Source organism: Garra rufa, chromosome 8 (assembly GCF_049309525.1).
Source record: "Garra rufa chromosome 8, GarRuf1.0, whole genome shotgun sequence".
In the NCBI taxonomy this organism is placed as follows: Eukaryota; Metazoa; Chordata; class Actinopteri; order Cypriniformes; family Cyprinidae; genus Garra; species Garra rufa.
Window position 1 is genome coordinate 45,918,399 of NC_133368.1, and position 15,924 is coordinate 45,934,322.

Here is a 15,924-nt window from a genome sequence, read left to right on the forward strand (position 1 = left end):
ATGTTGAAATGTGATTCGAATACTGTTTTTAGCATGTTTGTGCAAAAACCATATCATCAGGCTAACTTAATGAAGTAACAAAGTAATTTGCTGTCACTGATTTTGATTAATTTCATCTAAAGCATTGAGTTAGGACTGCATGCTTCAAAAACAATAACTAAATTAAAAAAGCCTCATATTTCTGACTAAATAAACATCCTCCCTCCCTTGGAAAACACCTGTTACACACCCTGCTGAGAAAAATGTAAAAGAGCCTAAACTGGTTTGCTGGTCTTCGCTGGTCTCCAATCTGGACCAGAGAAAAAGTAGCCAGAGCCCTATCTAAAACCAGCTGGGTGACCTGCATGCCAACTTAGATTGACTTGAAACCAAGATGTTTGTTTTTTCAACAAGCCAACCATGCCCTTTATTGACACTGTGGTACGTATGATGGGAAAGGATGCACTACCTTCTGCAGAACTGACTTGTCTAGTTTAACCTCTCCATCTGTCAGCACTCCCTTAAGGCAGCGTCATGAGTCAGTAGTGTTTGCTTTCTGTCCTACAGTGCCAGGGATTTCAGAGCCGTGCAGGCCGCTGCAGGGATGGATGGCGATGCACACAGCCGACCGCCTGACCGAAGGTACACCGTAAGCACTGACAGATTTACTCATTAGCTTTGGGTTTGATCTCTGTTGTTTCTGTTGTTTAGTTCATGTTGAACTCAAACTTAAAGTCATGCATATGCTTGTGTTGTTTCCCTAAAACTTTCATTTCATAACTTTTTAAAACATTTTACAATATTATGCAAGGAAGAACATGGGAATGCATTGGAAAAAAATAGTTTTCTTACTTAGATTTTGTGTCTTGTTTCCAGCCCAAATATCTAAAAATTCTTACATCAAGAAGGATTTTCCAGACAAGTAAAAATTATTTTCTTGTTTTCAGAAAAAAATTCAAAGTTAACTGCGTTTTTGCTTGAAACAAGCAAAATATTCTGCCAATGGGGTAAGAAAAATAATCTAGTAATAAGTAATAGTAATAAGATTTTTTTGCTTACCCCATTGGCAAATTATTTAGCTGGTTCTAAGCAAAAACTCACCTAATCTCTTAATTCTGAAAACAAGGAAATACTTTTTACTTGTCTAGAAAATCCTTCTTGATTTAAGAATTTGTAGATATTTTGGTTGGAAACAAGGCAAAAAAATTAATTAAGAAAGGCATTTTTTGCAGTCTAATGAGCTGAGGGAGACAGTTTGATTAAAATACTTTTTTTTGTTTTTGAACTTGTTTAATTTTTAATTTGATCAAATAGGATTGAATGCTTTAAGAGTTGCGATTTTATGAACTTTTCTAATATGTACTGACATATGTGCTGTTGTTTTTCCATTGAAATGTATGATGTCACATCCTCCTAGAGGATGAAGTCATTAAGGAGCTGGCTTTTGTTAGTAAAGGGATTTTGCAGAAGGCTGACAGATACAGTAACGACATGGGAAGAACTATGAAAACGTTTTGTCATAATTTTCTAGTTTTATAGCAGGTCTAGATATTTGAGTCTGATAGGAAAGTGAATTGAAAGATTGTAATATGTTCTTTCATATTGTGGATATAAAGATTAACTGCAGTGAGGAGGAACATTAGCTAATATTTGTCATTTTTCCAGCAGGTTTTTCCAGTTTTCTTAAACTTGCAAACAGTTCATTTCACATTCCAGCTCTATGTGAAGACAATTCATAATAATGCATGATGTGAAGTCTGGAATAAGCTATTTTGAGTGTAATGCGTTCGACAGGAACAACATTCATGTGTTCTGTTACTGCAGACTGGGCTGTTTATGAGTGAAGATTTGGAGGTTGTGTTTCTAAATGTGTCTCTGATTGTGTGTTTGTTTACAAGACAGACTGACTGTAATTAAAGTCTCTGTTGTCGTAGGCATTGCCTCGACCTTTGACATCAGTGCATTTCCTGCCTGCAGAGCAGAGCTGAGAAACGCTCTTGGACACATGTGGAGGTCATGGGAAATGATCTTTAGGGAGGGGAGACTCTTGCAGAAATCTCCTGCTTAATTTCTTTGCTGGGGAAATGAGGATGTAATTGCATTGCATTTGTAACTTTACTGGACTAGAGTCATCTAGTGAAGAACAAGGTCTACGCTTTTCATTTCCCTCTCAGATATGACTGGAGATTAGTGAAAAATGACGATGTGATGCTTGATAATTTGACTTCATGAGGCAATTGTGCTTATCTGGTGTAATAATCCATGGCTGTGGGGCAGGAATAGGAATCAGAAGACTAGGAAATTTAAAATACACAAACCAGACGTAGAACTTGGTCTTTGAAAACCACATGAGGCCGATTAGCCGTCTATATCATGAGCGTGGAAATCTGGACGTTGAATCCTCCATGTGCATTAGCGTCAAATATGATCTTTATTAACACACTTTGGACTTTAAGAGTTTGGAAATTTGTGCTCCATGGCTTCAGATTTAGCTAACGGAGGATGATGTCAGCTGAGAGTGTTCCAATGGCTGGAAGCATTTTTGATGAAATCTGAGAGATTTTTTTCCAGCACGTTCTCATAACTCTCTTTTTTCTGCTTTATTTTTTCTTTCTCTCTGTCTCTCTCTCTCTCACACACACACACACACACACACACACACACACACACACACGTTACGTCTCCCACGTTGGCTATGGGCACATCCCTGTGTTATTGTGATTTTAATTAGAGGCGAGTCTGATATTTTGAAGGCTTTTTATGAGAGCCTTTTGAGCCTCTTGCAAACGCTCTGATTTTCCACCCAGAAATATTTGATTAGTGTTGCCCGTGGGCTTTACGAAGAGAAACTTTTGTTGTGTTAAACAGCATGACTCTTAACCGCACAGACGTTGTTGTGTAATTCGGGAGCAGGATTTTGGTTTCTGTGGCACTGTGGGGCATCAGGCCATAGACCGTCTTACTGTATGTCTGTGGTGCAAGTATTTGTAAATCAGAATTTTCAGCCTTTTGCCAAGTTGCACAATTCAATTGGATTGTTTTCACATTAGGTTTGGTTATTTGGTTCATACTCATGTTTGGTTTTACCCTGTTGCCCTGCAGGTCTCTTCAGAGCTCTAGACTAATTTTTTGCCCTGGTTGCATTGGTGCACCAACACAAAAGTATCACGTATCACATTTAACACCACAGTTTTACAAGTTCACTTTTTTATTTTTTAAATGGCTGTCCATATAGGCTAGCCTGGAAAAAATCCAGACCCTAATCTATTAAGTCTGGATTCAGAATACCCGAGAAGAGATGATGCCAACCCCCTCAGAGGACCACCGATGATGCCAGCCTTGAAAAAACATACAGCACTACACAATTTTTCTACAAGTTTGATTCCAACACATAATCATTACTAGTGTTCATCATCTGTTTGATTACACCATTACTGATTTTAACATTTATGCCATATGTACATCGACGTGACATACAGTAGTCACTACTAATAAGCTACTACATGTATTGTAGTAGCCTACATTTTTGTACAGCTGCTTTGCAACGATTTGTATCTTGTACCACTGACATGAGTTCGGAAACATTATTTTAAGGTAAAAAAAACCTCTTTGGTGTTGCTTTAAGAAGTCTTAAATTAACCTTAATAAAACATGCAGAAACGCTGATATCATTCACAAAGTTATACGCATGCTTTTGCATGTTTGTTGACTAAATATTATGGCTAATTTGATAATGCTTCCTTCTACCAATACAAATGCTGCACTCTTACCTCCATACAACACATGTGTCCATGGACCAAAAAACCAGGGTCAATTTTTTGCAACTGAGATTTATTGGAAGCTGAATAAATGCGGAATAAATAGGCGTTCCATTGATATATGGTTTGTTAGGATAGGGCAATATTTGGCCGAGGTACAACTATTTGAAAATCTGGAATCTGAGGGTGCAAAAAATCTAAAGACTGAGAAAATCACCTTTAATGTTGTACAAATGAAGTTCTTAGCAATGCATATTACTAATCAAAACGTTTTGGTAGGAAATTTACAAAATGTCTTCATGGAACATGTCCTAATGATTTTTGGCATAAAAGAAAAATCGATAATTTTGACCCATGCAATGTATTTTTGGCTACTTAAGACTGGTTTTGTGGTCCAGGGTCACATTTGACAGCCAGCCTCTTTTGCAGATTTCCCCTCAAGAAAGTGCAGACAATGTGAGACTGCTAATAAGGTGACTGCAGATGTGCCCGCATTTAGCGATGTGCTCATATTCTGGAAGCTCCGAATGGTAAAAGAAGAGACTGACAAATGAGGGGAATTTAAGTTTGATCTCTGCAAATATGAAAGCAAGATGTGGAACTTCGCAGGTGTTGGCAGGACTCTTGTACGCTGCTGCAGTTTGGCTCCTTGCGCTCTTGACATCTGTTCTTGGAATTCCGAGTTGGACGGACGGCTACGGCGGTGTGAATAACTGTCGGAATGTTTACTCGCTTATGATGTCATCTTGTGTGATCTTAAGTCGTTTCCAAACGATCAACACAGGCACATCTACCTTGGTGCGGCAAGGACCAGGCCTTGACAAGAAAGTGTCACCTCAGGGACGGGGGATGGAAGCACTTAAGTGCTATTACAGATGTTTCCATACTTTCTCACACTCTATCTTTCCCTCTTCGTACACTCTCATACTAACACACACACTGCTCACACAGCTGTTCTATCCAATCCGGTGTTGAAAGCTATACAGTATAAGGACAGTGATGTTATTTTGGACCTTGAAACCACCTAGCAACACCTTAGATAACATCACAACACTGGACAAAACCATCCCGGCTCTTGATTCAGCAACACAACATGCATGTGTTTATGTCTTTATTTTAGTTTTCTTTGGGCACAAAAATGCATTCTCATAGCTTCATAAAATTAAGGTTGAACCACTGACGTCAGACAGACTATTTTAATGATCCCTACTACCTTTCTGGGCCTTTAACATGTCAGTTTTGTTGCTGTCTAGGCAAAAATCTATTAATTTGTGTTTGGAACAGCTTGAGGGTGAGTAATTAATGACTGGAGCCAAATATTATAAAGAACACCACAAATTTCTCTGAACTCAGTGTACAAGGACCTTTACAGTGCTTTGCACTGCGAGACGAAGTGGATGAACTTGTCAGACTTAATTCTGGATTTTGGCGTTCGCTTGTACAGTGACTCTGAACTGTCAAAACACAGACAAAAATGCAGAAAATGGAACCAGATCCAAATTTTTTTTTTGAGAAATGTATTTTTATATTTCAGGTACTGCACTTTCACCAATAAGCAAAAATCAAGAGAATGTGCTGGTTTATTTGACCTCATCTAGTGTACTGATTTATAAAAGGCTATTTATGATAGAAATCAGTGTAAAAGACCTATGCACTCTCTCTGTCTACATTGTGGAAACTGGTAAAACAAACAAAATATTAAAACAGAGAAATTCCTGATAGTAATTGCAATGTTTCTCTATTAAAACAATTGCAAATAATATAGTCGAGATCTCATGACAGACTTTACACTTTTATTTAGTTCTCTTACATGGAGATCGCTAAACAGACAGCTTACTTGTTTGCCGGTGTTTTGTACTAGATCATCGTCTGTGCTTCTGCAATGAAGAGAGAGTGTGTGCGCATGGTTGCCAGATTGCAAAACTTAAAGGGAACCCTGAGTATTATGACATGTATGGCTTAATGTAACTAAATATGTAGTAGGAAACCCATGAAAGATTTATGAAATTTTAAAAAATCCACACAGTTTAATACATCGTCATTATTTTGATGATGTAAAATGGTTGCACTCTGTGAGCTACTGGCACCAGTGTTGCCACATCTGAATGTTTTCTGCGGAATTGGGCTACCTTTTAATGTGGGACGCCTCTCGAAATGCGATTAGGCCAGTTTTAAGTAGCAATTGGATGGATTTTGTTGTAAAATCTGGCAACCCTGACTGATGCTACCTGTTGCTATTTTTTCCACAACACAGCTCGGAAAATAAAATACTGATACAATGACAACAACTACTGAAAGAGCTTGGGGCGATAAATATATAAGCATAGACATAAACCCAATGCCGTAGAATCAAATTTTCCACAAAAGGATTATAAATGCTCCTGATATCGAATGAAATCCACGCTGGGGAACTCCTTCAGTGGCTGCGGCGTCATGACAAGTGTCACGTTTACATCCTGCCTGGATGTCATCTAGTGGAAGTTTTATTCATCCAAAGGCGTCTTCCCATTCTTTTCTCCTCTTCTTATCGCTAGGAAAGCAGTGAAGACTTCCATTGCTTTTCTTGTTGCCCTTAGACTGAAAATCACAACTAAAAGCCCCACAAGGTGGCATCATATTAGTATTTTATTTTTCCAGTTGCTAATTCTGAGTTACATTGAGGTAAAAATAGCAACAGGTAGCGCCAATAGCTCACAGAGTGCAACCATTTTGCCTCATTGAAATAATGTGGATTTTCTAAATATTTTATATCTTTCATGGGCTTTCTATGACATATTTCAGTAAGAGACATCAGTTACATTATATTAAGCCATACAAGTTTTAATACCCGTGGTTCCCTTTAAGGTTTCAACTTGTTATCTGGCAACCACACACATGAAAGCATGCATAGTAGATGCATGTACAGCAGTCTGCAATAAAAAAATTATCTTTTATCGTCAAATGATAATTGCATGTTGAAAGTTACACAGTAGTCATTTATTGACCTTACTGTTGTCCTTGGAGGAAAATAATGTTTTAGTCATGGGAAAAAAGCTTGCTGTCAATGAACATTTTTCAACATAGTTTTCATTACAAATTTAACATCACAGGCTATAATTTGAGAGTAATCTGTCTAGCACTGGCAACTACTCAAAACACCATAACACTCTACAAATTGACGAGTGGTTTCTAAAACCTGGCAAAACCCACATAAGGCTGTGTCTACAGAGTGCTGGACATTTACCTTGGACTTTTCTTTTCTAGTTGTCTGGATTAGTGCCGGATATCATGTAATTTTGAAGTTGTTTGTGTGTAGTGAACGCTCTGCCGGTAATGAAAGGTGTCAGGATGGGTGTTTTCTCAATAGAATCGTCAGAATGATTAACAACCCGGCGTTTAACATGTACAGTTTACCGTGTAAGGTTTAGGGTGGTTTTAAGAGACAACTCCCAACTAAGACGCTTATAGAACAATGACGAGTCTGGAAATATAGACATCAACAGCTTGCGGCAATTTGAAGCTAATAATGGCTCTTTACGTTTTAAATCACAGTAGAAAAAATACTACAAGCCATGGGATGGTTCTCATTCTCATTTTAAATGCATTTTAGTTTAGTCATCATTTGCTCATCTTCATACATGTCAAGTCAAGTCAAGTCAGCCTTTATTTATATAGTGCTTTATACTATAGTATACAGATTGCATCAAAGCAGCTTAACAGTATTAAACTGAAAATAGTGTGCACAATAATGCAAGAGGACAATAGTAAACACTTAAGTGTGTCATACATGTCAAAACATGTATGCATGAAATATAAGAATAGCTTGTGTTTGAATGTGTGGAAGCATGCATTTGAGAATGGAGAATAAATGTTATTTTGGTCATGGTCATACTTGAGTAAACTATCCCTTCAAATACAGTATATGTTAGCTGTTGCATGCCATACTTAATAATGGCCAGACTATAGCGTCATTAAATTCTTGCTTCGTTTGCTCACTTGAGTAATAGGGTATCCTTTCAATGAGACGCTCTTGTGGTAACAAAACTAAAAACCTTCTAAAACCTAGCAAGCTCTTTGATGCCTACTTAGGCAGCACACTAACTGAAATGCAACCTCTGCATGGGCATCCTAAATGTGTTGCATAAAAATATAGTACTATTCAAAAGGATTTATTTTTGTTTTTGAAAGAAAATAATTTTTATTCAGCAGCGATGCATTAAAAAGATCCAACATGAATAAATACATTTATAATGTTACAAAAGATTTCTATTACAAATGAATTCTTTTCAACTTTCTACACCACACACATTCCTGAAAACAAAATTACAGTACTGTTTCCACACAAAAAAAATATATGATGCATCAGAATGATTTCTGAAGCTTCATGTGACACTGGAGACTGGAGTAATAGTGCTGAACATTCAGCTTTGATCACAGAAATAAATTACATTTTAAAATATATTCAAATAGAAAACTGTTTGTTTAACTTGCAATATTATTTAAAAAAATATTACCGCTTTTACTGCATTTTTGATCAAATAAATGCAGCTTTGGTGAGAATGAAAGATTTCTTTCAAAAACCTACCCTATACATTTGAATGGAAGTTATTATTTTTGCATGCAAATATTGGGAAAAATAGTCTTGATTTAAAGTTTTATTGAAGTTTTTAAGTTAAATTAATTATATTGCCATTCTAGCATCATGAGAAGGATGCATGCAGTGCTGCTTTAGAATTTGGCCAAAATTAGGTACTGTCTGCTAGAAGGCCTATGTTAGGAGCATGGTTTTTAAAGGCCCCTACTATGCCCCTTTTTACAAAATGTAAAAAAAGTCTCTGATGTCCTATGAAGTTTTATTTCATAATACCCTACAGATACATTTTTATAGCTTGTAAAAATTGTCACTTTTAGGGTATGAGCCAGATTGTACCATTTTTGTGTTTGTCCCTTTGAATGCAAATGAGCTGGTGCTCCCGGGCCCCTTTTCAAAAGTGGGCGGAGTTACAAGAGCCGTCAAAAACAAAACAGGACAATCTCATGCACTGAAAATGTCAGAAACTCTCAGTAGTGGTGTTCAGTCTTATATGTTCAGTCAGTCATCTCATTGTACTGTGCATAATAAATGCGCGTTTATAAATTACACAGACGAGGAGCATGGCGCGATATACATAAGGGCATAGCTGGTCTCGTGGTGCCATGTCGTGCTATCACAAACTTTTTTAGTCCCACTTGTGATTATGAGCTTGACAAATTCAAGCGGTCGACTTTACATTGCTTTCATATGCAATTTTTAACTACCACATTTCTGTTTGCAATCATTCTAGTAGCCTTACAGAGTGCCAAGTAGCTCTTTCAGAAAAGGCAATTCCGAAAACAAACGTGTGATACAGTTGAGGTCAAAAGTTTACATCCCCCTTTCAGAATCTGCAAAATGTTAATTATTTAACCAAAATAAGAGGGATCATACAAAATGCATGTTATTGTTTATTTGGTACTGACCTGAAAAGGATATTTCGGTAACAGTTTATTTTTAGGCGTTCTTGTTACACGTTATATGTACTTACTATTATAACAACAATTAATTATGCATACTTACATGCAAGTAACCCTAATCCTAACCCTAACCATATAGTAAGTACATGTAGTTAATTTATATTACCCAGTACTTAAATGTTCAATTACACTGTAACAATGACACCATAAAAAGCCAATATTTCACATAAAAGACGTTTACATATTGACCAGAAGAGAAAATAATAGCTGAATTTATAAAAATGACCCTGTTCAAAAGTTTACACCCCCTTGATTCTTAATACTGTGTTGTTACCTGAATGATCCGCAGCTGTTTTTGTTTTGTTTTTTTGTTTAGTGATAGTTGTTCATGAGTCCAGAACAGTTAAACTGCCCGCTGTTTTTCAAAAAAATCTTGGAGGTCCCAGTGTTTTTGTGTGTTTTAACCCTTTCCAACAATGACTGTATGATTTTGAGATCCATCTTTTCACACTGAGGACAACTGAGGGACTCATATGCAACTATTACAGAAGGTTCAAACGCTCACTGATGCTCCAGAAGGAAAAACCATGCATTAAGAGCTGGGGGTGAAAACTATTGAACAGAATGGAGATGTGTACATTTTTCTTATTTTGCCTAAATATCTAATTTTTTTATTTAGTTCTGCCCTTCAGAGGCTACAGAAGATAGTTGCATGTTTCCCAGAAGACAAAATAAGTAAAATTTACCCTGATCTTAAATTTCAAAAAGTTTTCACCCCCCGACTCTTAATGCATCGTGTTTCCTTCTGGAGCATCAGTGAGTGTTTGAACCTTCTGTAATAGTTGCATATGAGTCCCTCAGTTGTCCTCAGTGTGAATAGATGGATTTCAAAATGATACAGTCATTGTTGGAAAGGGTTCAAATGCACAAAAATGAATTTGTGAGACCTAAAGGATTTTTCTGAAGAACAGCGGGCAGTTTAACTGTTCAGGACAAGCAAGGGACTTGTGACCACAGTGTCCTCAGCAGATCAGATGGAGGAAGTCTATGGAGACTCATTTGTTCGTTGGTGCATCCCAAAACACAACACTTGTAATTCCTCTTTTACCCTGACATTGTATATCTCAAGCAGATTTACACACTGCTGCCACACAACTGTTGAAACACCTTATAAAATAAGACGGCTACGTAGACGGCTCACTTTGATTTGGAGCTGAGCCAGTGTCTGTAGATGCCATAGATCTTCAGTACATACCATACGTCTTGACTCCTCCACATTCCACACATACACACGCTCTCGCTCTCGCTCTCTCTCTCTCTCTCAACAGCTGTATTTAACACGCCGGCCTCCTCAACACTTCCACACGTACTCAATGCAGCGTTTCTCTCTGTGGAACATGAGAACTCCTGATTTCGCACTGCCTTTCCTGTCTGAGGAATACAAGGGCTTTATTTCTCTATGTTGTGTTTCTCGGAGCACTGAAAGAGCATGTGGCAGCACTCCAGAGAACACAGGAGAATGGAGGCTCTTTGTTTTGCTGTCAGGCCTGCAGGCAGTGACCGTAAACCACTTTGAATGCGGCAAAAAAGGAATATGCTCTAAATTGATTAGTTTGCGTTCCAGAAGATGATGCACATCGAGTTCCTCAAGTGTGACACATTTGTTGGCGCAACTGCGCGTTTGTGTTTGCTAGTATGCACATGTGCTTGCTTGACACTTGAGGACAGACGTTGGCATGAAGTAGAAACTGGACACTTGCGGTTTGCATGATATTTGGTGTTATTAGAAGTTCTTGAATGTGTCTGACAGCATTCCCTGCACTCATTTTTTAGCTGAATCATTGTGTTGTTTTAGCCGGTGCAGACCGATTCATAAACACATTAGTCTTATGAACCGACTCTTTTTAACGACCAGGCCAAGAAACTCACAACAGAACTCTGTCTAGGCTTTGAGATTGTCTCCTCACGTCATAAAAAACATGCTGAACCTGCTGTGGGAACTGAAAGAGCTCACAGTTTTCCTGAAGAAATGCCCCGTTGCAGACTTTTCCACTCTAAAGTCGGTTTCTTTACTCTGAGCGTAAATTAGTCTGCACTTCATACTACAAACTGCGTAAGTCAGAACTTATAAATGTCAGCAGTGTGGTTCTGCTATTAATAGAATAAATAAATTAAACCTATGATAGGGGTGGAACAGTATTATTAATATCTCGATATTGTGGTTGCATGACGATATGAAACAGTAGGTCTTCCAAGCAAAAAGTGTAGTTTTTAAAATATATTTAAACTTCTTATTCTGTGTTTAGGACATTATGCTTTGGCACTTACTTTTTTCTTAATTTTGAACTCTCAAAAATACATTAGATGAAATAATCAAATTCTAAAATGTACAAAAAGTCTTCATTTGTCTTTTTTTTATTATTGTATTTTTGATTTTGATATTGTTACGTCCTTAAAACACACACTATTAATTGTTTTATTATTACTATTGTGATGCAGAATGTAGAAGCTGTTTAATAATCATAATATATATATATGAATATAATTAATTGTATTACTTTTGATGTACATATATAAAAAATAAAAAATAGCAAACGAATAATGGTCTTACAATCTGTGACCCAGTTTGACAGTTTATTATTATATTATATTATTAAATAATATTAGTATTATTATTGTATATGTACCTATGTCAGATCTTGTTCCAAAATGTGTGCAATACTTTATATTAATGCAAATGTTGATACTATTAATGATTTATGTTTAGTTGCATTATTATTTGCATGACTATTAATCATTTAATATGTTTTTACTTTAAAATTGTACATATTTATTTTTTTTTATATTTATTTAATTTATTTTACTGTATTTTATGTGTACCTATGCCTAATCTTGTTCCATAAGTTGTGTAATACAATATATTAATATAAATTCAAATACTGTTAATGATTCTTTGCTTAGTTGCATTATTATTTGCATTACTCTTAATTATTTTAATATTTTTTTACAGTAAAATTATAAATATTTATTTTATTAATTTACTGTAATTTACGTGTACATATGCCAAATCTTGTTCCATAATTTATGTAATACTATATATTAATTCTATATTATATCATATTTTATTATATAATTTTTACTTGAAAATTATACATATTTATTTTTTATATTTATTTATTTTATTAATAAACTTTATTTTGTGTACCTATGCCAAGTCTTGTTCCATAAATAGTATAATACTTACTATTAATGATTTTTGCTTAGTTGCATTATTATTTGCATTACTGTTAATCCTTTTCCAAAAAGGTTTTACTTTAAATTTATACCTTTTATTTTTTATATTTATTTTATTTTATTTCACTGTATTTTATGTGTTCCTATGCCAACTCTTGTTCCACTTTATATTAACGCAAATTACTTATAAATTATTATAAGTAATTATAAAATTTGCATTACTATTAATACATTTAATATGTTTTACTTTAAAATTATACATATTTTATTTCTTATATTTATTTTATTTTATTAATAAACTTTATTTTATGTGTACCTATGCCAAATCTTGTTCCATAATTTGCGTATACTTTATATTAATGCAAATGTACATTGCAATGTAGTTGCATTATTTGCATTACTAATAATTAATATTTTATTTGATTAATTTACTGTAATTTAAGTAATACTATATATTAATTATATATTATGTCATTTTTATTAGATACTTTTTTAACATAGCATTTTAATGAATATTATGGAAATTGATTTAACTAAGAATTCAGATAGAAGACTTTGTCAGGTAGCATTAAGCAACTGTGCTTTCTAAAGCATGTTACTTTTACTCATACTTAGGGTTTGTAATGTGGTCATACTGCTGACACTAAGTACAGTATTATACTTCTAGTAATTAATTCAGCACTATTTATGCTGTTTATGAATGACACATCCAATCATGACTTGTTGTTGTTATTATTACAAGCTATTTAATTTTAGACTTGTGGATGATACAACCCTAGAAACACCCCAACAACACCCTTGCGTCATGGTTGTGAGTTTTGCATGTGGCCAACACCACTTGGATTGACTTCAGAAACCTGCTCCCAAACTACACATGATTTTTTTTGTTTCATTTGATAAGACATATTGTTTTTCAGCACATGAAAATATAAAAAGGGGACCGTTTCCACTTGTAGTAATTTTTCAATGTAACATGAGAGGTATAAATGTCCATCTGCCGCATTACTTAGAGATCAGAGTCTTTCAGGGACTGGATTTCAGGCCGCAGAGCTCGCCAGTTCGTAATGGCTTCTATCAAGAGTGTCCATCTTGTTTTAAAAATCTCTGAGTTTTATTCCCAGTGTCAGGTACTCATATCAGATTTCATTAGAAGATTGCTTTCTACACATATTGATTGATTTTTTTGTACAGCCGTCTTGTGATGTTTTTACTAATTCCATTCCGATGAAGACGTCCAGAAACTATCCAATGAAATATGCATGCCATTTAAGGCACTTTTCATAATGCATAGTTTCCATGCAGCTTTATAATGGCATAGAGAGCTCATGAAATCAAAACTGTGGCTTTTAATGCTTCTCTAATTTAATTATTTACATACCTTTCATGATTACAGTATTTGTTCAGTTGTGTTAGTGTTACGATTAACTGTTTATAAACAAATATTTTCAGTTAATATTCTAAATATTTTATTTTTATATATAGTTTATATTGTTTTTGTTATATTTAATCTTTAATTTTATTTCATTCTATGAATGTACTATATTTTATATCTGCCTATCCCAAACATTGTTCCATTATTTGTGTAATGCTACATAATAATACAAATGTACTGTTTGTGGCATTATTATTAGTTATATATTATGTATTGTTGGTTGGTGATTATTGAATTTTTTTATAAACATTTTTACTTAATGTTTTAACTTTTATATCATTTTTTTGTTATTTTTATCTTTATTTTAGTTGATGGATTTTGCTGTATTTTATGTACTTGTGTCAAATATTTGACACAATTGTAATACTATATATTAATACACATTTATATACTATTAATGCTTATTTGCACACTTGCATTTTCATTTTTCTTTTACTTTAAAGTTATAAATATTTTACTTTTATATTTGTTATATTTTTAATATTTTGGTTTATCTTATTTTATGAATATATTGTATTTTGTTTACCTATTCCCATTCTTGTTACACAATTTATGTAATAATATTTATTAATTTAAATCTACTTAATAATAATTGTTTGCATACTTGCATTATTATTTGCAATACTATTAATAATAAATAAATAAATTTGTAACGTTAATATTATATTTTATATATATTTTTCAATTTTATACTGTATGCTGTACTGTCATATTATAAACAATTTTATATTTATTTTATTTAATTATATTAATATACCATGTTTTATATGCACCTATGCCAAATCTCGTTCCATAATTTTTAATACTATATATTAATACACATTTAAATACTATAATGAATTACATTCTATTGATTAATGCTTAGTTGCATTATTTATTAATTATTTTAATAAATCAACATTTTTACTTTAATATTGTTAATATTTAATGTTTTTATATTCATTTTATTCTTGTTATATTTTTATACTTATTTTATTTTAATTTGTTTTATTAATATACCATGTTTTATATGTACCTATGCCAAATCTTAATTTGTGTAATCATAATTTGTATATATAATCAATATTTTATATATATACCTATTATAAATTGTGTTCCACAATTTGTGTAGTTCTATATTAACACAAATTTAAATATTTTATTTTTATATTATTTGCATTTTTTTAGATTAAGTTGTGTTCATTATTTTTAATTTTATTAATATACAATTTTTTATGTACCTATACCAAATCTTTCTCCATAATTTGTGTAATACTATATATTAATACAAATGTATTATTTCCATTACTATTAACTATTTTAATAAATAAATATTTTTACTTTGCTATTGTAATTTAGTTATTTTTAGTTATTTTATTTTAATTTAATTTAATTGTATTAATATATTGTGTATATATATATTTTTATTTATTAAATTTATCTTTATAAAGTTATACCTATTTTATTCATTTTATTAATATACTGTTATTTTTATGTACCTATACCAATTTTTTTCCCCATAATTCGTGTAATGCAATATTATTAATACAAATTTACATATTATTAATGATTAATGCTTAGTTGCATTATTATTTCCATCACTATTAATTATTTTATTTTATATTTTATTTTATTTTGTTATTTTTATTTTGTTTATTAATATACTGTATTTTATATATATATATATATATATATATATATATATATATATATATATATATATATATATATATATATATGTATATGCCTATATCAAATTGTGTTCCATAATTTATGTAGTTCTATATATTAATACAAATTTAAATATTTATTTTTATATTATTTGTATTTTGTTAGATTTGGTTAAATTAATAATTAATTACCATAATTTGTGTAATGCTATATATTAATACAAATTTACATTCTGTTAATGATTAATGATTAGTTGCATTATTATTTCCATTATTCCTCTATTAATTATTTTAATAAATAAATCTTTTCTACTTAAACATTTGTAAATGATTTTTTTTTATTAATATACTGTATTTTATATATATATATATATGGCCAAGCGTGTTCCATTATTTCTGT

The 15,924-nt window shown here is 32.9% G+C and overlaps 1 protein-coding gene across 3 annotated transcripts in view; it reads left to right on the forward strand.

Moving 5' to 3' along the window:
* The window catches only part of cobll1b (cordon-bleu WH2 repeat protein-like 1b), a 97,220-nt gene that overhangs the window by 4,410 nt on the left and 76,886 nt on the right, over positions 1–15,924 (forward strand). For 2 of the 3 annotated variants that reach the window (XM_073845794.1, XM_073845792.1), the window contains exon 2: positions 547–621. In XM_073845794.1, coding sequence (XP_073701895.1) covers positions 547–621 — 75 coding nt within the window. Of the gene's footprint in view, positions 1–546; positions 629–15,924 lie in introns of all 3 variants that reach the window. The other variant, XM_073845793.1, reaches the window with a different exon arrangement.